Source organism: Miniopterus natalensis, chromosome 18 (genome assembly GCF_054644295.1).
Source record: "Miniopterus natalensis isolate mMinNat1 chromosome 18, mMinNat1.hap1, whole genome shotgun sequence".
Lineage (NCBI taxonomy): Eukaryota > Metazoa > Chordata > Mammalia > Chiroptera > Miniopteridae > Miniopterus > Miniopterus natalensis.
The window spans coordinates 42169397-42196886 of NC_142098.1; the positions used below are offsets into that span (position 1 = coordinate 42169397).

The window sequence follows — 27490 nt, forward strand, 5'->3', positions numbered from 1 at the left end:
TCCTGGTAAAGGGCACCTACCTGGGTTGCAGGTTCGATCCCCAGACCTTGATGGGGCATGTGCAAGAGGCAACCAATCCACGTCTCCCTCCCTCCCACTCTTTCTAAAAAATCAACGGAAAAATATCCTCAGGTGAAGATTAACAACAAAAAAGATATACAGGTGGCAAATAAACATGAGAAAATCCTGAAAGTCACAAATTACTGGGGAAATGCAGCTAAAACCACACTGATAGCACTACACATGAACTGAAAGAAATAATATTAAAGACTGAACATATGAAGTACTGGCAGGGATGTGGAGGAACTGGAACTCCTACAAACTGGTGGTGGGAATGCAAACAGGAACAATCATTTTGAACCAGAATTTGGCAGCTTCTTAAAATTTAAACACTCACCTAGTCTGAGGTCATTTTAGCATTTCACTTTGAGCTGTAACAAAGGCAAAATAAAACACCCCTCCACATCAAGAATTGTAATGGAAATGTTCAGAGCAGTATTATTTGTAACAGCCTAGAAACTGAAAATAGCCCAATTACCCCAGAGATCACTGGATAGTGGTATATATTCAGAGAAGAAACTACTACTCAGAAATTAAAGATTTAACTATTCGTATAAGCATCACTGGTGTATCTCTAAAACTTATGCATAAGAGAATGGAGGGAAGAAAATAATAAACTTTTAAATTCCAATCCTATAAGTCTATAGAATGCAAACTGATCTGAAGAAATCAGTGGTGGTTGTGAGGCCCAGGAAAGGCATTATTTAAAAGAACACGAGGCAACAAACATGAGTGACAGATGCTATTATGGCTATGATACCACTGATATCTCTCCCTTCCTCTATGGAGTCAATAAAAACATATATGCAGGTAGGACATGTAAGTTGGTAGTGAAGTTTGATAAAATGGTTCGATTAAAAAATATCTCTGTCCCAATCTCTCTCTCCCCATGCCCTCTAGGGGTCAGTATTGCCTCAATGGCAGCAAATACGGTTACTAATGAACTTTTCCACCTGAGTAAACAGGAATGCTGCCTGTGTCAAGAGCCACATCCCTAGAATACAGTTCTCCCTTTTCTTCTTCCCTGTTGTGCAGTAATGGCTTTGAGGTGGACATTGCTGAGAAGCTAAGGGAACCTACAAAACCTTTTGACTATTTTATCTGACAGTGACGTTAGCTATACAAGAAAAACATGCCTGGGGGGGTCCTAAAATCTGTACACAGTAATCATGCAGTCACTGTCACAGAAATATTTCTGGATGCACATTTAGAAGAGGGACATTACATCTAACTGGCTGCAGTCTCCTCCAATCCCTACTAGGCCAGTGTTTCTGTACCAACTATGGTTTCCCGAGATACAGTCAGCAACTAACGCTAGCCCAGTGAATTGTGGACATCAGGGCATATGACTCTTTGTAGACATGAGGAACCTATCTTCTCAACAGTGCTGGTATCATCTGCGATATCTGCTTTAGGTGAAGGAAAATCCATGCTACATATGAGGATCTCATACCTGCCCCCTCCTCAGGGTCTCTAAGACTCCTAAAACACACAGCAACCAAATGAGGACCAAAAAGCAGTTCAGTCCTTCCTGGGCAGCTGTGGACAACCATGTAAATTTGGTCAAAACTGGCAAGTTATTTTCTGTCATCATACCCCCTAAAAAGTTGTTTACCTCTTCATGCTTGTAGCACTTGAATCAGTTTATAAACTACCTCATACAGTAAAAAGAAATCACCAAGGTTAAAGGGGAATTAAAAGACTAAGGCCTCCACTATTTTACAAGGCAAAGCAATGTGCAGCAGGCACTTCCCAAGTTCATGAACTGGAAGCTGGTAAATTTCATCACAAGTATCATGGGAGACCAACACATCCCTGGAACATGTAGTCATTTCTCTGCAAGCTTTAAGAAGTCATGACATTCTCTGTGCCAACACATGGACCCAGGTCCATGTCCAAATTATTCATAAAAGGACCCCTAAGAGCTCAATATGTGTGAGACCAGAGGGTCAGCTTGCCTGAGCACATTAGAGCATTCACTATCACAATAAGTCTACGGACTTCCCAGTTGGGAACGGGGAAAGAACTTTAGCCACAGAAACTGGCAACCACATAAACCTAGGAAGAGCCCTGGGCAAATGAGTTAACATATCTATACACCCTTCTCACATTAATGAAACTTATGGGGAATCACCCCACTGTACATACTCAGATGTGTAAGTTTCAGTTCAGATAGATGGCTCCTCAAAGAATTTCCTCCAAGGTTGTTACACTGAACAGAAAATTGCACATTTCCAGCACTTCTAAGGCCTTTCTCTAGTGTGAACTCTCTGATGTTGAGAGAGGGTAGATTTTCGCATAAAAAATTTCCCACATTCACTGCACTCAAAAGGCCTTTCTCCAGTATGACCTCTCCGGTGCTGACTAAATTGGGAACTATCCCTAAACAACTTGCCACATTCACTGCATTCGTAAGGCCTTTCACCAGTGTGAACTCGCTGATGATAACGAAGTTTAGAACTACAGATAAAAGATTTCCCACATTCACTGCATTCATAAGGCCTTTCTCCTGTGTGAACTCTTTGATGATAACGGAGGGTGGAACCAGAGGCAAAAGATTTTCCACACTGATTGCATTTGTAAGGCTTTTTTCCTGTGTGAACTCTCTGATGATAAGAGAGAGTGTCACTACTGGCAAAAGATTTCCCACATTCACTGCACTCATAAGGCCTTTCTCCAGTGTGAACTCTCTGGTGTCGAACAAGTATCGAGCTACTGGTAAATGATTTCCCACATTCAATGCACTGATATGGCCTTTCTCCCCTGTGAAGTCTCCGATGATAACCAAGGCCAGAGGTAGAGGTAAAAGATTTACCACACTCACTACACTTGTAGGACCTTTCTCTATTATGAATTCTCTGATGTATTGAGAGGGAAGACTTATGGCTAAAGGATTTCCCACATTCATTACACTCATAAGGCCTCTCTCCAGTGTGACCTCTCTGGTGTTTAGTGAATTGTGATCTATCCTTAAAAGATTTTCCACATTCACTGCACTCGTATGGCCTTTCTCCAGTATGCACTCTGTGATGGTAACGGAGGCTTGAGCTAAAGGTAAAAGACTTCCCACATTGAGTGCATTTATAAGGCCTTTCTCCTGTGTGAACTCTCTGATGGTAATTTAGGGTGGAACTAGATGTAAAGGATTTCCCACATTCATTGCATTCATAAGGCCTTTTTCCTGCATGAGTTCTGAGATGATAACAGAGGGTGGAGCTAGAGGTAAAAGATTTTCCACATTCACTGCACACATAAGGTTTTTCTCCTGTGTGAACTCTCCGGTGTTGAATGAGTGTCGACTTATTGTTAAAAGATTTCCCACATTCACTACACACATAAGGTCTTTCTCCTGTATGAACTCTCTGATGTAAAATGAGGTTATTTCTTCGAATAAATGATTTCCCACATTCACTACACTCATAAGGCCTTTCTCCTGAGTGAGTTTTCTGATGATACTGGAAGTCAGATCTAGAGATAAAAGATTTCCCACATTCACTGCACTCATAAGGTCTTTCTCCTGTGTGAACACTCTGATGATAACGGAGGGCAGAGCTAGTAGTAAAAGATCTCCCACATTCACTGCACTCATAAGGCCTTTCTCCAAGGTGGCCTCGTTCATGATACTGAAGTGTGGAACTACAAGTAAAAGATTTCCCACAATTACTGCACACATAAGGCTTTTCCCCAGTGTGAATTCTCTGGTGTCGAACAAGTGTCCACCTATTGTTAAAGGATTTCCTACACTCACTGCAGTCATAAGGCCTTTCTCCAGTGTGAACTCTATGATGATAACGGAGGCTAGAACTAAAGGTGAAAGATTTCCCACATTCATTGCACTCATAAGGCCTGTACCCTGAGTGAACTCTAAGATGTATAAGGAGGTTATTTCTTCGGGTAAAGGTCTTCCCACATTCACTACATTCATAAGGCCTTTCTCCAGTGTGAACTCTCTGATGATAACGAAGAGCTGTACGAGTGATAAAAGATTTCCCACATTCACTGCACTCATGAGGCCTTTCTCCAGAGTGAACTCTCTGGTGATAACGGAGGTCAGACCTAGAGATAAAAGATTTCCCACAATCACTGCACCCGTAAGGTCTTTCTCCTGTGTGAGAGCTCTGATGATAACTGAGGGCAGCAACAGAGGTAAAAGATTTGTCACAGTCATTACACTTATAAGGTTTTTCCCCAGTTTGAACTCTCTGATAATGAATGAACACTGAGCTATGACTAAAAGATTGTGTACATTCACTGCACACGTAACTGTTTTCTCCATTGTGCCGTTCCCGGGGATTAATGAGAACAGATTTTTGGCTTAAGGATTTTCCACATTTGCTGCATTTGTACTGCTTTGCTCCTGTATTAATTTTTCGATGCTGACTGAGAGCTGAGCTTCCACTAAAGGATTTTTCATTTTCGCCACACACATGAAAAGTTTTTCCAGTGTGAATTCTGCAGTGCTTAACAAATGAGGATTTGTATCTGAATGTTTTTCCACATTCACTGCACACAAAACACTGTCTTCCAGCATGGGCATCTTGGTCCTGAACAAGTATATGTTGGGACTTAAAGGCTTTCTTACATTCTCCTGAAATGTAAAGACATTTTCTGCTATGTAAAGTTGCTTCCCACTGAGTGCCTTTGTTTGGCTCCTTTACTTTATGAGTGTCCTGTTGCTTCTGATGTCCCAAGCTGGCCAGGAAGTCCTCCTCAACCTGCCCAAAGGTAAAGGTCTTCTGTGACACATGGATTCTGGAGCTCTTCACAAATGAGGCCTTGTCCACATTACTTCTGAAGGATTTTTCTCTCATATGCACCTCTTGGTGCTGGTGACAGTTCACATTGAAATAAAATCGTTTTGCACATGCCCCACACCTCAGCAGTTTCTGGCTGTGTTGTGTTCCCTGTTGCTTAACTAACTGGAAAATGTTTCTCAAAACTGAGCCACAACTCTCACATGGGTGTCTCTTCTGTGAAGACGAAGCTGCCTTGAGATTCTTTGCCTGTGACACTCCAACATAAATGCTCTGTTCAAGGTGGGCTTCCACATTGTCTGCTCCACAGCAGCAACCTGAAGGCAAAGAAATGCTGGTGAAGTCCATGTTGACTAAAGGGAGGGGAGAAAAACATCATATATACGAAATGCTTCTCAAAACAAGAAAATTCAGTTGCAGGACTGCCTACTTTGTATTACTAGGCTTCTAAGGTTAGAAAATGGTGAAAACCTCACCAGAGGAAGGATACGTATGGACAGGGTATGACACAACGAAGAGAGGCATAGCATACAATGCACTTCCTCTGCGAATGGATTCCTGCCTGCATACCCTTGGCTGCTGCTGATGTGAGGCTGGGTAGAAGTATGCATTTAACACCATTACTATCCAACTGCAATATATTAGCTGCTACCCAAGGTCAACATAGAAATTTGTGAACATCTCAGATCACATGTGAGGGCCAATGTTGAAAAATATTGCAGAAAGAGCAGTGAGAGAACAAGTGAGATGTGGAGTCAAGGAAGGGGGAAATATTCCTGGGCTAGAAACCACAGCAGATATGATGAGTAGCAAAACTGAGAAGTTGGCAGTGTCAAAGCTAGAAGAGGAAGAGTAGAAATGGGTTTGGCTAATAGCAATGACACAAAAGCTCCGGTTGAGTAAAGACAGGATCCTGGTTTGATCTGAACAATGTCTGACAGTACAATTTCCACAGCTGCCATCCACCAGGACCACATGCCCTGAGAGCCTACATTGCCATGGCTGGGGAGATATCCATCCTGTGATACATGCAGAAAGGACTCTTCTCTGAAAGTCCTAGCAGGGCAACTACACAGAACATGGATGATACAAGGGAAAAACAGGACAAGTGAATGGCCAGGTCTGTCCCAGAGTAACTCAGTACACAACAGATCCAGAAAACACTTCTAGGTGAGTAATGTCAGCATAATGGTGGAAGAAACCAGCTTCATTAGCAAAAACAAAATATTAAGACAGTTATCTACAAACAAAATTGGGTCTTGGAGGGCTCAAGAGTACAATTAGGATACTATAGCAACACTGTGGAGCATAAAATCGAGAATAACCACACAAAGAGGATTGCTGGGGACATCAGCTTAGTGAAGACACCTGGAGAAGGAAAAGAAATAAGAGCAGGAGCCATGGGCGATGCCACAGCCTTCCCAATGTCCTGCTCTGCGAAGGACCCCAGAAGCCTTTGCCACAGAGATCATCAACAGCTCCTGCTGAGGAACCTCAGTTTGCACAGCAGAGGAGAATGAGTAACTATAGGAATGGATCCCAGCTGCCTGCTCCACAGAGGATACTAGCAGCTTCCACACTGAGGAAACCAACAGCCAACACCATGGCAGACCTGCCAGAGACATTGGCTGAATGAAATAAAAAAACAATACCCAACTATATGTTATCTTCCACAAAGTAACTTCAGTGTGAAAGATACACACAGGCTAAAAGTGAATGGATTAAGAGATATTCCAGCCCTGACTGGTGTGGCTTAGTTGGCTGAGCATCCTTCCATGTACCAAGAAGTTTCAGGTTCTAATCCCGGTCAGGAGACATACCCCGGCTGTGGGGATGATCCCCAGTAGGGGGTGGCCTAGTGATGTTTCTCTCTCATTGATGTTTTTCTCTCTCCCTCTCCTTAAAAAAAAAAAATCAGTAATAATAATAATTTTAAAAATATCAAGCACAGCACCTCAGTGCACATTGGTTCTTCTTCCTCTGTCCCCTCCATTTCTGCATGGACAAGTATCACTGGGCAATGTACCTAAAAGGTAAGAGGAGTTCTACACAGGCAAAGGTTTTAACACCAGGATCACAGGTGCTGAGCAACGAAGCTAAGCACCAGAATTCTGGCTTCCTGTGCTTTTCAGAACCTCACTAGTACGATCTCAGAAGACCATAATCAAATCAGATAGGCCAAGAAATCAGATACCCCAGAAGACACAAATAAATTGCCAGAAACATACAACCTACCAAAACTGAATCATGCAGAAACAAAATCTGAAAAGACCAGTAACAAGAAAATGAAATCAGTAAAAAACTTTCCCAACAAACAAAAGGGCCATGACCAGATAGATTCACTAGTGAAGTCTATTAACATTTTAAGAATGAATAATGTCAATGCTTTTTAAACTCTCCCATTTGAAGAAAAAGAAACTTCCAAACTCATTTTAGGAGACCAACATTAACCTGACACCAAAGTCAGACAAGGACACTAGAAAAGATTATTACAATGTAACATCACTGATGAACACAGATGTAAAACAACAACAACAAAACCCTAAGCAAATTACTAACAAAAATTCAACAGCATGAGAAAAGAATTATAAACTGTGATCACATGGCATTTATCCCTTGAATGCAAGGATGGTTCATCATAAATCAATAAATGTGCTATACCACATTAACAGAATAAAGGTTAAAAAAAATCTTATGGTCTTATCAATAGATGCAGAAAAAGCATTTAACAAAATACAGAATACTTTCATGATGAAAACATACAAAATATTAGCTGTAGAAGGTATGTACTTCAATATCAGAAAGGCCATATATGACAAGGCCACAGCTACCTATATATTCAACAGTGAAAAGGTAAACACTTTTTCTCCAAGATCAGGAACAAGTGAAGAATGCACGCCCTCACCATGGCTTTTCAAAATAGTACTGGAAGTTCTAGCATAAATAATAAGGCAGGAAAGAGAAATGAAAGATATCCAAATGAAAAGAAGTAAAACTGCCTGTGTTTGCAATTGATGATACTATCTTATATAAAGAAAATCCTAAAAACTCCACACACACAAAAACAAAACAAAAAAACCTCCAGCAGGAATAAACAAGCCCAATAAATTTGCAGAATTCCAAATTCACATACAAAAGTCAGTTGCATCTATATACTAACAAAATATCTCAATAAGAAATTAAGAAATCAATTTCACTTATAATACCACTAAAAACAATAAAATACTTTGGAATAAATTTAATTAAGAAGGTGAAACATCTAGACTGTGAAAACTGTAAGACAACTGATGAACTGAAGATACAAATTAATGAAAAGACAGCCTGTGTTCTTGGATTGGAAGCATTATTATTGTTAAAATATCTCTATTAACCAAACCAACATAATCATTCCATGCACTCTCTACCAAAATCCAACGGAATTTTTACCAGAAATAGAAAACAAGTCCTAAAATTCAAACCACAAATAATCTCTAACAGTCAAAGCAATTTTTTTTAACCTTCAACCAAGGATATTTTTTCCATTGCTTTTCAGAGAGAGTAGAAGGGAGACAGAGACAGAAACATCGATATGAAAGAGACACATCAATTGGTTGCCTCCCACACGCACCCTGACCAGGGCCAGGGATAGAGCCTGCAACCAAGGTATGTGCCCTTGGCCAGAATCATACCTGGGACCCTACAGTCCACAGGCTGATGCTCTAAAGGCTGAGCCAAACCAGCTAGGGCAGCAATTTGATAAACAAGATCTAGGGTAGAGTTAGAGGCATTACACTTCATGATTAAATCATACTACAAAACAAAGTAACCAAAACTAACGCAAATAGACACATAGACCACACATCTAAGAAACAGAAGATAGGCCAGAAATATACCCACATATATGGTCAAGTACTCTTTGACAAGGACACCAAGAACACATAATGGGGGGAAAAGGTTTCTTCAATAAACAGTGTTGGATCCTGGCCAGGAAGCTCAGCTGGTTAGAGCATGATCCCCATAAGCCAAGGTTTTTGGTGCTATTGCTGGTCAGGGCACATAAAAGGATCAACCAATGAGTGCATAAATAAGTTCAACAATAAACTGATGTTTCTCTCTCTCTTCCTTCCCTCTCTGTCTCTAAAGATCAATAAATGAAAAATAAATAGTGTTGAGAAAACTGGATATACACCTGGAAGAAAAGAAACTGGGGCCCTACCTGAAACCACTCACAAAAATTAATTCCAAATGCATCAAAACCTTAAATATAACACATGAAAATGTAAAACTCCTTGGGGGGAAAAAAAGTTCCTTGACATTGGTTCTGACAATGATTTTTTGGATGACACCAAAGGCAGACAACAAAGGCAAAAATAAATGACCCGGCTACATCAAATTAAAAAGCATCTACATAGCAAGAAAGCAATCAACAAAATGAAAAGGAAATATTAGTATAGGCTGTGTCATAAGGGATAAATATATAAAATATATAAGGTGTTCTTACAACTCAATTAAAAAAGAACATTCCAATTTAAAAATGGGAAGCACTGGCCAATATGGCTCAGTTGGTTGAGCGTCGTCCCACAGCCCAGGAGATCACCAGTTTGGTTTCCAGTCAGAGCACATGCCTGGGTTGTGGGCTGGATCCCCACTGGGGGTTGTGCAGGAGGGAGCCAACTGACGTTTCTCTCTCTTTTCCTCTCTTTTTCAAATCAATTGGGGGGGGGGGCATTTTTAAAAATTGGCAGAAACAGTCAATAAACATTTCATCAAAGATCTAAAATTGGCCAAGAGTTACATAAAAAATGTTCAGGATTTCAGTAGACCTCCCAACCCCCCCACACACAAATCTTCCTCACTAATCATCAGAAAATGCAAATCAGAAGTACAATGATATCACCTCTCACCTAATACGATGACTATCATCAAAAGAGCAGACATAAGTGTTGGTGCAGGTGTAAACGTAATGGAACCTTTGTACACTATGGTTGGAATGTAAAAAAAAAAAGGTCAAAATAATAGAAAAAGAGTAGAATGCCAGGGCCCGGGGTGCAGTGGAAAGTGGGAACCTGTTGGTCATAAGGTACAAACTTCCCTTTATAAGATGAGTGGGTTCTGAGAATGTAATTAGGACCGTGATGACTATAGTTAATAATGTTATACTTGAAATTTATTGAGAGTTTACCTTAAAATAATCAGGCAACTTTATTATATGTTGATGGATGTTTAAGTAACTTCACTGTGGCAATTATTTCACTATATATCCATATGTGTATATATATATACACATATACATATATAAAATCAACACACCATAAACTTTAATATATAGAAGCTTGTATCTCAACAAGGCTAGGGGGAAAAAAAAGGAAAAGAGATCTAAACACTACGCACCCTGCAAGAGAGTGTTAAAAAAAAGCCCATGATTCATACAAGTAACGACCATGACAACACCTGCAACTCCTGGCACAGGTAGGCAGGAGGAAATGAGTTAAAAGAAGGGATCCAACCCTGGGATAAGAAGAGATGTGGATCTGGACACATTAACCCAGACACTGAGAGGGCAAGCATGGTGAATCCATTAAACTAAATGCAATACAACTGACCTTGAACCCCTTCCTAAAAGGATTCGGTAATGGGAATGCAGGGGAGAGAAGAGAGCAGTGCAAACCAACCAGCTCTAGCAATACAGCAACTACCCAGACAACCGGGGAAGCAAGCAGTGCCTGTGGTCCACACCTGAGGACAGAGAGAGAAGTCAGGGTGGAGGAAGTAGAGCCTAGTCCAAGTCACTGGTGAGGCTGTGAGTCTTACCCAGAGAGGATATAAGTGCAAAGTTCTCCAGCATTACACGCAGGTACAGGCGTCTCTGAGCCTCATCAAGCAGCCTCCACTCCTCCCAGGAGAAGTGCACAGCAACGTCCCCAAAAGTCACACTGGCCTGTTATAATGGGGACAGAGGAAAAACCATGAGCATTTGGTCCCTGAGCACCACAATCCATCTCCCCACACATCTACCCCACACTCACCCTCCCCCAAAGCTCCCCACCTCGGGGAATTCCATACCCAGGTGCCACTGATGCCCACTCTACCCTCAGGGTCCCTTTACTCATTATGTCCTGCCCTTGTAACCCAATTCTAGTCCTGGCTTGTCGGGTCCCATCCATCCTGTCACTAATTCCCTTGGGGTCTCCAGACCGTGACAAGACACAGCCAAGGGTAGGCTCTCGCGTCACCATTCCGCCCCCAACCCTAGGGCCCTGGGACCCTAACTTCCTCCCCATTCGCACATCATTCTGTAGACTGTCTCTCCCCCACCGTCACTGCCCAGCTGCACGCCCACAGCTGCGCCCTTGGGGAGATGCTGCTCTGGAGGCCTCCTCTATACCTCTGGCCTGGCTCAGTATCAGCCTCCCGGGAGCGCGTGAATCTCCGGTGCCCACGACCCCTTTCCACCTCGGTGCCGCCCCTCCGCAGCCACAACGTCCTCTCCCCACTCGACCTTCCCTAAAGCCCAGTCCTGACGGCCTCCGTGCCAAGCGCAGTGACCCTCAAAAATGACCCCGTGCCCCTGACCTTTGCCACCAGACAGGCTGACGCTCGAAACCCCCTCTAAGCACCCCGGAGCCCGCAGCAGGGAGTCGGGGCTCCGCCTGTCAGCGCATCTCAGCGACGCCCCCGCCTCCAGAGCCTGGGCCCCGCACCCCGTTTATCCGCCTCACCCGCGGTTCTCCCCAGCGACCGGGACCCCGCCCTCCCTCGTCTGCGGCCCGCGCCCAGCAGACGCAGTGCAAGAACCTCGTGAGCTCTGCTCCTTCCGACCAACCGGCGGCACCGCCCCATGACCGGCCTCCCACCTAGACGGGACCGGGCGGCAGGGCCGGGGCCGGGGGCAAGGCGGGGAGGGCGGGGGCGCGCACTCACCTCAGCCGGGCGCCTCGGCGCGGCCGCCGCCATCGGCCTGAGGGCGGAGCGCGCGGGCGCCGGGATGGGGGGCCTGGGCGGGGGGACCCTGTCCCGGGCCACCCGGGCGGCGTCGCGCGCCTCAGACCCGAGTCTTTGAGGCGGGGACCACGCCTCCTTGGCCACTTCTCCGTTTTGTCACCTTAAAACGGATACAATCCAAACCCAAAACAGACCAAGCAGCCAGAATGGCCGCCAGGAGGAGGACGCCGGAAGTCCCGCCCCAGGTGGATGAAGTCTGACGGAAATGCTTTCATCCCGACCTGTCATTGGTTGGACTCAGCACGTAGTCTTCTGGGTAATGTAGTCCCGCGAGCTTTAGAGGCCACCAGGAGCGCGTTCGCCTTGAGCGGAATCGAACTGGCCCCCTTTGGGCGCGCGGGCCGCTGCCCGGCCCGAGGAGCCCGCTGGCCAGGGCGGCCGTTTCCGTTTCACAAGGCGCTGGGGCAGAAGGTTCCAGGGCGCTCTCTGGGCGCCCACCGGGTGCCTGGTGGCAGAGCCAACGCCTGTAGAACGTGAACAAGGCCCAGAACGGGTGCAAAGTGAGGCCCAGAGAGCCGGGCCTTGGCCTGCGGTCATGGCGATTGCCAGGGATTTGGGATTTGAACCCAAATTTCAGGGGACAGGTTCGGAGGAGTCTGGTCACTGATCGCTTTTGTTTGGCTCCTGGGCGGGCTCTGGGTCTCAACAAATACCACCCACCCTCAGCACCGGTGCACCTCTTAAGTCTTGCTCCAAACCACCAACCCCGGGTAATAAGTCACGAAGATGGGTGAACACTGAAAGCAAGACATTACCAAATGCTTGAACTTAAAAAAGTGATTAAGTGTATTAATAACGCAGATTGTTTTAAGTGTAGGATATGTGTCTATAACACTGTGTACACCAAAAAAATTTTTTTTAGTAGGAAGTATTTTTCCAGTATTGAAAATTATTCGAGAAAATGAGTTACATCTGTTAAGGAGTAAAAATGAGTGACATTGTAACATATCTGTTATTTCACTCCTTTGTTCTTTTTGTTTTTACTGTTTTCTTAGTTAAAATAGCCTAAATTCATAAAAACATAGGTAAATTATTTGATCGCACATTTTACTAAAATCTTATCAGTACTAAATACAAATGTCCAAAAATGCTCATCTCAAATTTTTATGAAAATGCAACTAAAGCAGCAGAGATAGCACAGCAAACTTATTTAAAAACTAAAATTAATAAAGTTGAAACAAGTCATTAGCTTGGTTCAGGGAAATGGAACCCTACTACACCACTAAGGGTGCAAAAATTTACAATCAGTTTTACCACAATTTTTTACATTCTTTAAAAATTAAACGTATGGGAAATGTCTGCACTGCAAACATTCATATTAAGTTTAACTCAGATAGATAGCTACTCAGTTTCCTTCGATGTTGTTACACTGAACAAGACAATAACACATTTCCAGAGTATGAACTACTCAATGTCAAGATAGGCTAATTTTATGGCTAAATAATTTCCTACATTCACTTCATGACTGAAACATTTAACCAGTGTGAACTATCTGGTAACAGAGGCTACAGCCACTGGTAAAAGATTTCCCACATTTGCTGCCAATATTAGGCCTTTCTCTTGTGTGACCTGGTATCAAAAAATACTACGAGGGAAAAGATTTCCCACCTTTTTGCACTCAAAAGGCCTGTGTGAATTCTCTGATGACAAAGGCATAGTTACAGGTAAAAGATCTATTTAAGGGACTCATAACACCTTTCTACAATGTTAACTCTTATGATAATGAAGGTTACTGATACGAAGCTTTTCCACAATCACTACAGACAAAAGACCCTTCTCTTATGTGAATTCTGATAACAGAGGATAGAGCTACTGGTAAAATATTTTACCCATTCACTGCACTCATCACACCTTTCTCCAGTGTGAACATTTTGATGAGAACGAAGGTTAGCACGCTGGATACAAGATTTCCCACATTCATGGCATGCATAAGGCCTTTCTCCAGTGACTTCTCTCATGAAAACAGAGACTTCTAAAGGAAAAGGTTTTCCCACATTCGTGGCCCATATAAGGCCCTTCTCCAGTGTGAACTCTTTCATAATGGAGGCCACGGCTTATAAAAGATTTTCCACATTCACTACACTTATAAGGCCTTTTTCCAGGATGAAGTCTCTGATAATAACAAAGGCCAGAGATTGTGTAAAATATTTTCCACATTCACTGCACTCTTAAGGGTTTTCCTCAGTGTGAACCCTCTGATGTTTAATGAAGCTGGAACTTTGGCTAAAGGATTTCCAACATTCAGTACACCCATAGTTTTTCTCCAGTGTGACCTCTCTGGTGTTGAGTGAAGTTAGCACATTGGCTAAAGGATTTAAAAGAGCCCACCAGGAGGTTGAGGGTCTCACCCAGTGAGGATATAAAAGCAAAGTTCTGCAGCATCACATCACAGCACAGGCATCTCTGAGACCCATCAAGGGTCTCCATTCTGTCCTTGAGCATATCACCGTGTACTTCTCCAAGTTCACACCAAACTGTCAGAATACAAATGAATTCAGAACAGCCTGAGAACTCACAATCCTATTCTTCTCCATGCCAACCCATTCCAGGGTACCCCATTTCAGAGAAGACAAGGAGCCTTGGTGCCAGTGCTGCTTGCTCTCTCATCACAGTCCCACCAATCACTCTTACAGGCCTCAGCAACAACAGGTAAAATAAGAGCAAGGGGAAAAGGTCGGATAAATGCCATTTAAACTCTGAGACATGCCAGCAGGGCTCCATCCTTCCTGCCAAGCAAGTCTACTGGAGTGTCCCAGATCATTCCTACAAGACACAGCAAAACATGGGCTTATGCTTCACCCTTAAATCCACACACCAGGTACCCAGGACCACCAGCTCAAACATCCTCTAGCTGTGCTCAACATTTAGTAATCTCCACCTCCACATCTTCAGACCCCAGGTTCACTCCCTCGGCTCTGCCGCCTTGGCCCTGGAGCAGAAAAGAGCACGTCTCCATCCTGGACCCTTCCCCAGATTTTAGACCCTTGCGTCAGCTGCTCACTCCATGTTTCCACTCACTGGTGAAACTTCTCAAAATCTTAACCAAAAGAACCTTTCAATTCCCAAAGAAAATGAAACCTACCACCATCTTTCCCAGCACAGATGATGGAGCCTCCATTGCTTTAGCTGCTAGGACCAAAATCCTTGGGGTTGTTCTCATCTTCTTCCCTTCTCCCCCACAGCTATGTGGACAAAAAGGGGCCACAAGCTAACATGACAAGCTCAGGGAAGGCCAGGGTGGCGGCCTTGCAAACTTGGAGACATAAAGAAACCACAAAGTAAAAATACATTTTTACTCTTATCCAATACGACGGTTTTTCCTGCTTTGCTTTTTCCTGACTGCCTAACCTACTACCATAAAAGGATTTTATGTTCCCCTCTTGTTTTCCCCTTTGATTTTGATGTACAAAATAGGTGGAAAAGCTGCCACTTTGATGTTTCTCTCGCTCTACCCCTCCCTCCGTCTCTGAAAAAGCAATGGAAAATATCCTCGCGTGAGGATTAACAAAGATCAAACCGTTAACTTGTGCATTAGCATAAAAAATTTGAAATATACTAGATTATTCCAATATGAAAAACAATAATTCTATAAAGCAAAAAAGGCTCAAAATGAGTGAAATTCAAACATGCATCTTTGTTCTTTCACTGTCCTTTTTTAAAAGAAAATTGAAAAACTGAGATTAGGTTAAACGTATTATTATTTTACCAAACATACAGAGACAGCAAATACACATCTGAAAAAAGGTTCTCCATAAATCCTTAAGGAAATGCAATCAAAGAACAGTGAGGTAACATGACGAAGTTATAAAAAGGGTTGAAATAAAGGATGATTGATCAAACCAAATATTCTCTAGGATGGGGAGGAACTGAATCCCTCAAACACTGTTGGAAGAATGCAGAAAGAACAATCAGTTTAGATCACAACTTGCTAATATCTTTAAACATTTATCTAGCCTAAAACTTAGACAATGCACTGAGTTACTGACAAAAGTAAATGAAACATACCTCCATATAAAGAATAATACACACATACTTGTACCAGCTTTCTCATTTTTAAAAACATTTATTGATTTTAAAGACAGAGAGGGAGATAGACAGAAGCATTGATTTGCCATTCCACTTACTTATGCATTCACTGGTTGACTCCCCAATGTGCCCTGACTGGGGATTGAACCCAGAACCTTGGCTAATTGGGATGGCACTCTACCCAACCAAGCTACCTGGCCAGGACCCAGTTTTATTTTCAATAGTCAAAAATTAGAAATAACACAATGTTCATGAACTAATGAAAGAATAAACTAAGGGTGATATATATCCAAAGATAAAAAGACTATTTCTCAGCAAAAGAAACAATGACCTACTACTACATCATTAAATAAATCTCCAAGTAGTTATACAACATAAATGAAAGCAGGAAAAAACACTTTTATTGCCATGATATAAATTCTATGAAATTTAAGTTGTCTATTAATATAAAAAGTAAAGTAATGGTTATTTGTACAGCTGTGAAGTACAGGGAGAGATTATAAAAGGACATTAAGTAAGTACACAGTGATAGATATGGTCAGTACTATGACTTTGGTGATGGTTTAATACATGTCAAAATTCATCAGATACTATACTTGAAATATGTCATTTACTATGTTTATTATACTATACTAAAGCTTTTTAAAAATGTCAAGATAAAAAAAAAATTGTCTCTCCAACTTTTTAAAAAATACATTTGGCAATTCTATATGCCTTCTGAAGGCCAGTCTTGCCTTAGTGTCAGCAAAAATAGCAATTAAAGACTTTCACCAAAATCAACAGGAATGCTAGCTGGGTCACAAACACTACTACACCCCTGGACTATACATACCCCTTTTCTTTATTTTTGACTTTCTGCTTGGGTACCAATTGTCTTGAGGTGAACATCTGAGACCCTATAAAAATTCACAAAATCTTCTGATTATTTTCAATAAAAATTACTTCAGCGATGGAAGATAAACATGCCTGGATATCCTCAGATTTCTGTACACAATGATATATTCTCTTTACAGAAGTGTTTCTGGATGCATGTTTACAAGTGGCACATTCCATCCAGTTCACTGCAGTGTCTTACAATATCTAATAGACTAGTGATTCTGTAGCACTCATGGTTTCCCTTAAACCCTATGGTCCTACAACCATAGAGACCATCAACCATGTAACTGTAGACATCAGGGCACATGGCTCTTTACAAGAACTTTGATAGCGATAACCTTCAAAAGTACTGGCAGGCCTTGTGAAGTGAACAAGGTACATATTTTTGCTGCTCCCAGAAGCACTTGAGGTTGCAACACCTCCAATGCCTCAGGGTGATTTCTGAGTCTCCTAAAACTCATAGCATTCAGGCTATACTTGACCAGAAAGTCCTGCAGCCTTTCCAAGGAGGATATGAACAGCAATGCAAATTTAGGGAAACATGGTGACCTAATTTCTGCCACCATCCCATCCCATGAGACAGAGAAATTTTGAGACCCCCCCCCATAAAAGTTGTCCACCTCTTCATGCTTGTAGAGCCCAAATTTGCTTATAAACTACACCACAGAGTCAACAGTACACCCAAAATTAAAGAGGACTTAAACAATAAGATATTCATTATTTTACAAACCAAAGGGATATCGACCTGGCAGTTCTTACATTGGTGACTTTGACGCTGAAAATATTCATCACAGGTACCTAGGGAAACCAGGTCCATGAAAAAAACAGTCCTTCTCAAGCTGTCAGCTGAACTCAGATGATGTTCTCTGGGGTCAACACTGAGTCAGGTCTGTGTCCCAACTAGTCAGAGTATAGGGAATGCAGATGACATAAGGGCTCAGGCTATTCCTAATTTCCTCCAACAAATCAGAGAACAGAGTTAGCTGCCCTGAGCACATTAGGATGTACAAACTGCGGGGACCTGCTAGGTGGTGCAGGTGAAAGCTTAGACCAGAGAAATCTGAGGTTACAAAAATCTGGCAAGAGATGTCTGTAAATTAGAAAGTGCAACATGACACACATGCTTCCCACGTAACTAAAACTTATGGGAAAATCTCCCTACTGTTGTTTGAAGATTAAATTCAGATGAATGGGCCTGTTTCCTCCACTGCTGTTAACACTGAAGACACTCCCTCCCCCCAACTTGTACATTTCCTACACATCTAAGGCCTTCCTCCAGTGTGAACTCTCATGTGCTGAGAAAGGTTAGATTTTCGGCTAAAAGATTTGCCACATTCACTGCACTCATAAGGCCTTTCTCCCGTGTGAACTCTCTGATGATAATGGAGAGTGGAACGAGAAGTAAAAGATTTCCCACATTCACTGCACTCATAAGGCCTTTCTCCTGTGTGAACTCTCTGGTGAATAATGAGGTGAATTCTTTGGGTAAAGGATTTCCCACATTCACTGCATTCATGAGGCTTTTCTCCAGTGTGAACTCTCCGGTGTCTAATGAGTATTGAGCTATTTGTAAAAGACTTCTCACATTCATTGCACTTATAAGGCCTTTCTCCTGTGTGAACTCTTTGATGATAGCCAAGGGCAGAGACAGAAGTAAAAGATTTCCTACATTCACCACACTCATGAGGCCTTTCTCCAGTGTGAATCCTCCTGTGTTTAGAGAGGTACGCATTCTGGCTAAACGATCTCCCACAATCAGTACATTCATAAGGTTTTTCTCCAGTGTGAACTCTCTGGTGTTGATTCAACTGGGAACTATCCCTAAAAGATTTCCCACATTCACTGCAGTCAAAAGGCTTTTCTCCTGTGTGAACTTTTTGATGACAACGAAGGGCAGAGCTAGAGGTAAAAGACTTCTCACATTCACTACACTCATAAGGCCTTTCTCCAATGTGAACTTTCTGATGGTAACGAAGGGCAGAGCCAGAGGTAAAACATTTTCCACATTCACGACATTCATATGGCCTTTCTCCTGTGTGAACTCTCTGGTGTATATTGAGGTGATTTCTTTGGGTAAAGGACTTCCCACATTCACTGCATTCATAAGGCCTTTCTCCTGTGTGAATTCTAAGGTGTCGAATGAGTATTGGTCCATTGGTAAAAGATTTCCCACATTCACTGCACTCATAGGGTTTTTCTCCAGAGTGAACTCTCTGATGATAACAGAGGGCGGAGCCAGAGGTAAAAGATTTCCCACATTCACTACATTCAAAAGGCCTTTCTCCAGTGTGAACTCTCTGGTGTTGGGAGAGGTAAGATTTGTGGCTAAAGGATTTCCCACATTCACTGCACTCATAAGGCCTTTCTCCTGTGTGAATTCTTCGGTGTATAATGAGGTGATTTATTTGCGTAAAAGATTTCCCACAATCATTACACTCATATGGCCTTTCTCCTGTATGAACTCTCTGATGATAACGGAGGCCAGAACTAGAAGTAAAAGACTTCCCACATTCACTACATTTGTAAGGCTTTTCTCCAGTGTGAACTCTCTGATGATAACGAAGGGCAGAGCTAGAAGTAAAAGATTTCCCACATTCACTGCACTCAAAAGGCCTTTCTCCTGTGTGAACTCTCCCGTGTTCAATGAGGTCAGTTTTTCGTTTAAAGATCTTCCCGCATTCAGTGCACTCAAAACTCATCTCTCCAGGATCAACTGTCTGTTGTTGAATAAGAACAGAGCTCTGCCTGAAAGATGGTGCACATTCACAACACACATAACAACTTTCTCCGGTGTGACTTCTCTGAGGATAAATGAGGACAAATTTTTGGTTAAAGGATTTCCCACATTTACCACACTTGTGCTGCCTTGCCCCAGAGTGAATTCTTCGGTGTTGATTGAAGGTTGAGCTTCCCCTAAAGGATTTTCCACAGTCATCACATACATGAATTCTGTCATCCGTGTGGACTCTCTGGTGAATAACAAATGAGGATTTGTACCTGAATGTTTTCCCACACTCATGGCATACAAAACACTGTCTTTTAGTGTGTATATTAGAGTCCTTAACATGTGTGTGTTTGGAACTGAAGACTTTCTTGCATTCTTTACTTTTTATGTGTTGAAAAGTCACCCTACTTTTGGAGATTTTGTTTGGCTTCTCCCTGGTGTGAGTAGCCTGTTGCTGGAGATGTCCTGAGGTGGTCAGGCAGTCCTTCCCAACCTCTTCATGGGTAAAGGGCTTCCGTGACATACGGAAATTGCAGCTCTTTGCAGATGAGGCTCTGTCCACATTGTGCTGCTCCTGATTCTGATGACAGTTTGCACTGAAATAAAATTGTTTTGCACATGCTCCACATCTCAACAGTTTGAGTCTGTGTAGAGTTTCTTGGTGCTCAGTCAAGTGGAAGATGTCTCTCAAGACCAGACCACACATCTCACAGGGGTGGGTTTTCTGGGAAGATGGAGATTCCTCTGGAGTCCTTGACAGTGACACTTCCACAGAAACATTCTGTTCAAATGGTGCCTCCACATTCTTTGTTCCACAACAGCAACCTGAGTGCAAAGAAATGAAGTACACGTTGATGAAGTACACGTTGACTTTATTGGCAAGAAGCAACCCAACCACAAATGTGCAAGTGAAAACCAAAAAGGAGCAGGGGTAACTATGCTAAGCAGTCACACAACATAAGATTTTATGTGAAAAACTCACAAGAGACAAAGAATCTCCTTAAATAACGATAAAGCAGCCAAGTCATCAAGAAAATGTAACATTTATAAGTACATATGTACCCAATATCAGAGCACCTAAATATATTAGAAAGTACTAACTGATCTGAAGACAGAAATAGACAGCAATACAATAACAGTAGAGGACTTCAATACTCCACTTTCAACAATGGATAGATCACGGACACAAAAATATCAGCATGAGAATATCGAACTTGAATTTCACTTAAGAGCAATGGACTTGGCCCTGGCTGGGTAACTCGGATGGTTAGAGCGTGGTCCCGATATGCCAGGTCAGGGCATTTACCAGAATCCATCAACGAATTTATACATAAATAAGTGGAACAACAAATCGATATTTCTCTATCTTCCCCTACCTCACTCTGTCTCTCTTCCTCCGAACCCTCTCTAAAACCAATAAATAAAAATTTAAAAAAACAACAGACATATACAGAAGCTGCAGCAGAATACACATTCTTCTGAAGTGCACAAAGAACATATGGAATAACAAATCACATGTTAGGCCACAAAACAAGTCTTAACAAACTTAAGAAGACTGAAATCATACTATTATTGTATTGCTGTCTACTTCTATCTTTCTCAACCAAAATGGCATGAAACTGGCAATCATTAGATGAAGAAAGCTGAAAAATCACAAAGTTGAAATATGTCAAATATAAACAACAAACTCCTGAACAATCAATGGGTAAAAGACATAATATATACTCAGACAAATGAAAATGTCACTGTACAGACATAACACAGTACAGATGGTAACAAAAGCAGCAGTTAGGAGCAAAGTCTATAGTAATAAATGCGTACATTAAGATAAAAGAAAGATCTCAAACAACCTCCCTTTATACTTTAAAGTGTAAGAAAAAAAACTAAGATCAAAGTAAGCAGAAGAAAGCAAATAAAGATTAAAGTAGAAATAAGTGAAAGAGAGACAAAAAACAATAGAAAAGATCAATGAAACTAAGAGTTGGTGTTTTGAAAAGATAAACATATTGACAAGGTTTTAGATGAACTAAATGACTGAAATAAAATCAGAAATGAAAGGAGACCTCACAACTGATAGCACAGGAATACAATCAATCAGAAGAAACTACTAGGAACAACTATATGTCAGCAAACCGGGTAACCTAGATATATTAAAAAATTTTCTAGAAACATATGAACCATCAAAACTGAGTTATGCAGCCTGGCTGGCAAGGCTCGGTGGTTGAGCATTGACCTATGAACCAGGAGTCAGGGTTCGATTCCCAGTCAGGGCACATGCCCAGGTTGCAGGCTCCATCCCCAGTACGGGGCGTGCAGGAGGCAGCCAATCAATGACTCATCGTTGATGTTTATCTCTCTCTCTCCCTCTCTACCTCCCTCTCTCTGAAATCAATTAAGACACTTTTAAAAATTAAAAAACAAACAACCACCCACCCTCGGGTGAGGATTTCCAAAAAAAATCATATAATCATATCAGTAGGTACAGAAAAAGCAGATGACAAAATTCAGTACCTTTTCATGATTAAAAAAACAACCTCAAAAACGTGGTATCAAAGCTAACCCAAAGTTAACATCATCCTCAATTATTAAAGCTAAAAGTTTTTCCTCAAACATTAGGAACAAGACAAGAATGCCCATTCTCTCCACTTTTATTTAACATAGTACTGGAAGTCCTAGCCAAAAGTAAATTACGAAAACAACAAATATAGAGCACCCAAATTAGAATGGAAGAAGCAAAACTGTCTGTCTGCAGATGATATCATCTCATATATAAAAACCCCTAAAGACTCCACCAAAACGCCATCAGAACTAATCAATGAATTAGGTAAAATCCCGGATAAAAGAATATCAATATACCAAAACTCAGCTGCCTTGGCCAGGTAGCTCAGTTGGCTAGAGCTTCCTGTCAACATGCCAAGGTTGCAGGTTCAATCTCTGGTCACAGCACATACAAAAAGCAACCAATGAACACAAATATGTGGAATAACAAATCGATGTTTTTCTCTCTCTCCCTCTCCCTACCTCCCAGGCCTTCTGCTCTCTCTCTCTAAAAAAAACAAAACAAAACAAAAAACCAGGAAAAATAAAATCTCAGTTGTGTTTATATACACTAATAATAAACTACCTGCAATAAATAAGTAAATAAATAAATAAATAAGAAAGCAATCCCATTTTAAAATAGCATCAATGCTCTGACCAGTGTGGCTCGCTGGTTAGAGCATTGGAAGGGTCATGAGTTTGATTTTCTGTCAAGAGCACTGCAGCTTCAATACTGGGCCTCGATCGGGGTGTGTTAGCAGGCAACCAATCAAGGTGCCCCTCTCACATCAATGTTTCTCTCTCCCTAAGAAAATCAACAGAAAAAATATCCTCGGATAAGGACTAAGAAAACAAAACAAAACAAAACACAAAGCATCAGAAATAATAAAACACTTGGGAATAAATTTAACTTAGGAGGTGAGAGATCTGTATTTTGAAATTTTTAATACATTGATGAAAGAAATTTAAAACACGGCCCTAGCCAGCCTTGCTCAGTGATTAGAGCGTCAGCCCGCAGACTGAAGGATCCCGGGTTCGAATCTGGCCAAGGGCACGTACCTCGGTTGCAGGTCAGGGTACCTGCAGGAGGCAACCAATTGATGTCTCTCACATCAATGTTTCTCTCTCTCTCCCTTCCACTCTCTGAAAAGCAATGGAAAAAATATCCTCGGGAGAGGATTAAAAAAAGATATTGAACAAATAAATAGAAAAATATCCAGTGTCCTTGAATTGAAAGAATAAATATTGCTATAATGTTCATTTTACCCAAGGTAATCTACTCAGTGGGATCTGCAGATTCTACACAATTCGTATCAAAATTCCAATGATATTTTTCACAGATATAGGTAAAGCAATCCACTTGATTTGGGGTGGTGCACACACAACATAGTGTACAGATGTGTTGCAGAATTGTTCACCTGAAACCTGTATAATTTTGTTAACCAGTGTCACCCCAATAAATTCAATAGAAAGGGGGGACAATCCTAAAATCCATATGGAACCATCAAAAAAACCCAAATAGCCAAAGTAATCTTAAAAACAAAAAAAACAAAACAAAGCTAAAGGTATCACACTTCCCATTTCAAAACATTACAAAGCGGTAATAGATATATCTGATAAGGAGTTAATATCCAGAATAAATAAAGAACTCACACACCTCGACAACAAAAAAAATTTAGAAATGGTCAAAGGATGTATATAGACATTTATTCAAAGATATACAAATGGCCAAGATATATCATGGAAATGCAAATTGAAACCACCATGAGGTACCACCTCATACCTGTTATGCTGGCTATTAACAAAAAGACAGTAAGTATTGATCAAGATATGAAGAAAAGGAAACCTTTGTATCAACTTTCATTTGGATTAGAGCAGTTGCCTCCTTCTAGGCTCCCTGCCTCCTCCCTTAACTCTATAATCTGTTTTCCATGCGCAGCCAGATGAAGCCTGTTACATCCGGGAGACCAACTCCTTCTTCTTGTCCAAATGTCCATTTACCTCCATTTAGGAATGTAACTCAATACCACCACTATGGACAACAGCACAGAAGTTCCTCAAAACATTAAAAATAGAACTACCATATGGTCCAACAATCACACTTCTGTGTATACTATATCCAAAAGAAACAAAAATCAGTACCTCAAAGAGATATTTGCACTCCTATGTTTATTGCAACATTATTCACAATAGCCACAATACAAAAATTACCTAAAGTATCTGTCTAGAGATGAATGGATAAAGTCAGTCTGGTATATACAAACAATAGGGTATTTTTCAGCCATAAAAGGGGAAATCATCCATTTGTGACACATCAATGAGCCTGGAAAGCACAGTGCAAAATGAAATAAGCCTGATTGAGAAACACAAATACTGTATAATATCACTTATATGTGGAATCTTAAAAAAAGAAAAGAAAAAAAACAAAGAGTCGAACCATAGAAACAAAAAGAATGCTGGGGCTAGGGGTTAAGGGAAATTGAGAGATGTTGGTGGGTTGTAAGATTAAGTTCTTAAAATCTAATGTAAAACATGGTGACTACAGTTAATACTGCTGTATTGTATACTTGAAATTCGCTAAGAGACCATATATTAAGTTTTATCTTACACATGAAAAAGATAAATACAATAGTCCTCTCTTATCATGAGGGGGTATATTGCAAGAAACCACGAATAGTATCCAGCCCTGTATTTGAGGACGATAGATGTGTTAATTTGGTTACACTAATCATTTGACAATGTATATGTACAGTAAATCAGGACATTATACATTTCAAATATGTACATTTATTTGTCAATTATACCTCAATACAGGTAGAATAAAGAAAAAATATCTAAACACTACAAATAGAACCGTACAGGACAGTCTTAAAAAATGCCTGTAATTTCGGGCATAGGCAAACCCAAGGAAATGTCAAATTAAAAAAAGGGGGGAAACGGACACAGAAGCACTATCTATCTGGATACATGACTCAGCCTGGGAGAGGGGAAACAAGGTGGAATCATTGGGCTCCTATGAGGATTCAGTACAGCATGTATTGGGGCTGCAGGGAGAGATGAGGGCAGTGCAAAATACCCAGCCCTACCAAGGAGAGCAACTACCCAGAAAACTGGGGAAGCAAGCAGTGCCCACAGTCCACATGTAAGGACAGATCACCCTGGGGAAAAGTGAGCATAGGTGAAATGCAAAGGCTAGGCCAGGTCACTGGGGAGAGTGAGGGTCTTACCCAGAGAGGATACAAGTCCAAAGTTCTCCAGCATCACATCAAGGTACAGGCGTCTCTGAGCCTCATCAAGGAGGCACCATTCCTCCCGGGAGAAGTGCACAGCGACATCCTCAAAGGTCATACCAACCTGTCAGGATTAAAACAAAATCTGCTACTCAACTCCTCACATACCTTCCCATTGCTCACCCTTATCCTGGTATCACCACAGGAGATACCAGGCCCTGGTGCCAGTGATGCTGTCTGCTCACAGTTCCAAGAATCACTGTTTTCACCCTCAGCAACAACATGAAGGGGAGGCAGATAAATGCCACCAAAGCTCTGAACCTGGCCTGCATCCCTCCTGACAAGCAATTTACCTAGGGTTTCCCACATTGTGCCTCTAAGACACAGTCAACCATGGGACACTCAGCTCACACTTCCTCTTCATGTGCACAACCTTTAGTACGCCAAACCTCTCTCACATCTTCAGACTGCAGTTTCAGTTCAATAGCTCTATCATCTTCCTGATCCATACCACAGGCATGGACTCACCCATGTATTTGGATGAGTCTCTCTGGACTCACCCATGTATTTGGCACATGGCTTGACATTCAAGCCAGATCCCACACAACCCCAGGCCTCCCAACCAAGAAAAGCCCCAAATGAGGCTCTAAAGACCTTCTTGCCTGCCTCTGATTTTTACTTCAGTATTGTGTCACTGTGATGTTTCTCTTTCCTTCTCTCCCTAATCAATAAACATGTCCTCGGGTGAGGATTTATTTTAAAAAAATTAAAAAAAAAAAAAAAAAGAATGGAGATTTGCATTATCTCCTTCCAGCTCAGTGGCACCTCCAAGCATTTGCACATGCTGGTGTCGGGCTCTGGGGTAATTCCACACCTGTTTACACCGGTTGTCAGAAATGGGAGCACCTTCATATCACCCGTGCCCTGCACTCAGGACAGAGATTGGGAGTATCCCAAGGCTCCCCACATCCACGAGCTGAGAAAGTACCAAGGGAAGAGTCTGCAGACACCACAATCTCAGACAGGCTTCCAGATCTCAGACCTAACTTGGAAAACAGGTGAAAGGTTCTGAGCACAATAATCCCAGACACCACATGGGTGATGTCCGGACCAGGGAGGGACTGGGATACCCTGTCTTTCCTTGTGTAGTTCTATGAGGTTTTTCAACCTTGGGAACCTGTGGGAAGAACCAGAAGAGCATCCTTCAGCTCCAGGTGAGCAGGTGTCCTCTGTACCCCACCCAGCCCTGGAGCCTGGTGATCTCCGGCCCACTGCCTGTCCTCAGCGCTGCCCCTCACCACCTGCGACCCTGGGCAAGGACTCGTTCTGAGCCCCACCATTCCCACTCTAACCTTGTTCTCTCTTAGCAGCCTCTGGAAAACACATCCTGACAGCCTGTGTCGCTCTTCTGTCCACGACCTTCCATGGCTCCCGGGCTCTGAGCGGAGGCACAACCCCCGCCAGTGCAGTTGCCCCTTCTCCTCTCCCTGTTCCCTGCTCCTCCCGGCTCAGCCGCCCCTCCGGCCCCCATGAGGCGACCCCTCAGCCTGTCTGCCCCTCCCACTTTGTCGCCCTCCAGCGCCTCCCCGTCAGCACGCCGGGCCTGGGCTGCAGGGAGGGCCCGGGCGCGCACTCACCTCAGCCGGGCGCCTCGGCGCGGCAGCCGCCATTGGACTCCGGGGCGGGTGGCAGCGGCGGCGCGGGGGGCCGGGCACGTGGCCCCAGTCCCAGCCCTGCCGAGGGTCGCGCGGGCGGAGAGGGGACTCAGGCCCGCGTCGGTGCGGCGGAGACCAGGCCTATCGCGCCCTCCAGGCTCCTGCAGGTCGTATGGGCCACCGCTCCCGAACCTGTGACGGGATCAAAGGACCCGTGAGGAGCCAAAATGCCCGCCTCCGGATCAGTGGCCGGAAGCCCAGCCTCGGCGGGACGCACAGGCAGGAAGATGCTTCCAGGTCACCGTTGACGCATCCAGTAGGTCTCCGCGCAAGGCCCTCTGGGTAATGTAGTTCCCACCGCTCCAGGCCCGCAAGGAGAGCGCTCACACTATGACCAGAGAAAAACGGGAGGGAAAGGGGCCAGGCGGGAAGACGACTGAATGGAGCGGATATACTTTTCCAACGTGTGTTTCAAAGCCTACTCTTTTTGTTCGGAAACTCTGGGGTAGAGTTAAGGGTCTACACGTACAATAAGCACTACTTCCTCCTTCTCATATCCCACTCCCCAGCCTCTATAACAAAGGAGTTATCAATTATTGAGTTCCCTCCCAGAAATATTTTTTTCCTTGTTGGTATGTTTATGGA

General features: G+C 42.7%; 2 protein-coding genes across 2 annotated transcripts; both read right to left on the bottom strand.

Annotated features, from left to right (window-relative positions):
- Nucleotides 1-2213: 2213 nt before the first annotated feature.
- On the bottom strand, nucleotides 2214-11952 carry LOC107539399 (uncharacterized). The gene is made up of 3 exons (XM_087827016.1): nucleotides 11715-11952; nucleotides 10605-10731; nucleotides 2214-5131 (listed from the first exon to the last, which is right to left on the bottom strand). The coding sequence occupies exons 1-3, from the start codon at nucleotides 11745-11747 to the stop codon at nucleotides 2304-2306; spliced, it is 2988 nt and encodes a 995-aa protein (XP_087683142.1). The 5' UTR covers nucleotides 11748-11952; the 3' UTR covers nucleotides 2214-2303.
- A 3886-nt stretch (nucleotides 11953-15838) lies between these two features.
- Nucleotides 15839-27240, bottom strand: LOC107539385 (uncharacterized). Its single transcript, XM_087827022.1, has 3 exons — nucleotides 26828-27240; nucleotides 25188-25314; nucleotides 15839-20247 (listed from the first exon to the last, which is right to left on the bottom strand). The coding sequence occupies exons 1-3, from the start codon at nucleotides 26858-26860 to the stop codon at nucleotides 17960-17962; spliced, it is 2448 nt and encodes an 815-aa protein (XP_087683148.1). The 5' UTR covers nucleotides 26861-27240; the 3' UTR covers nucleotides 15839-17959.
- Nucleotides 27241-27490: the final 250 nt, after the last annotated feature.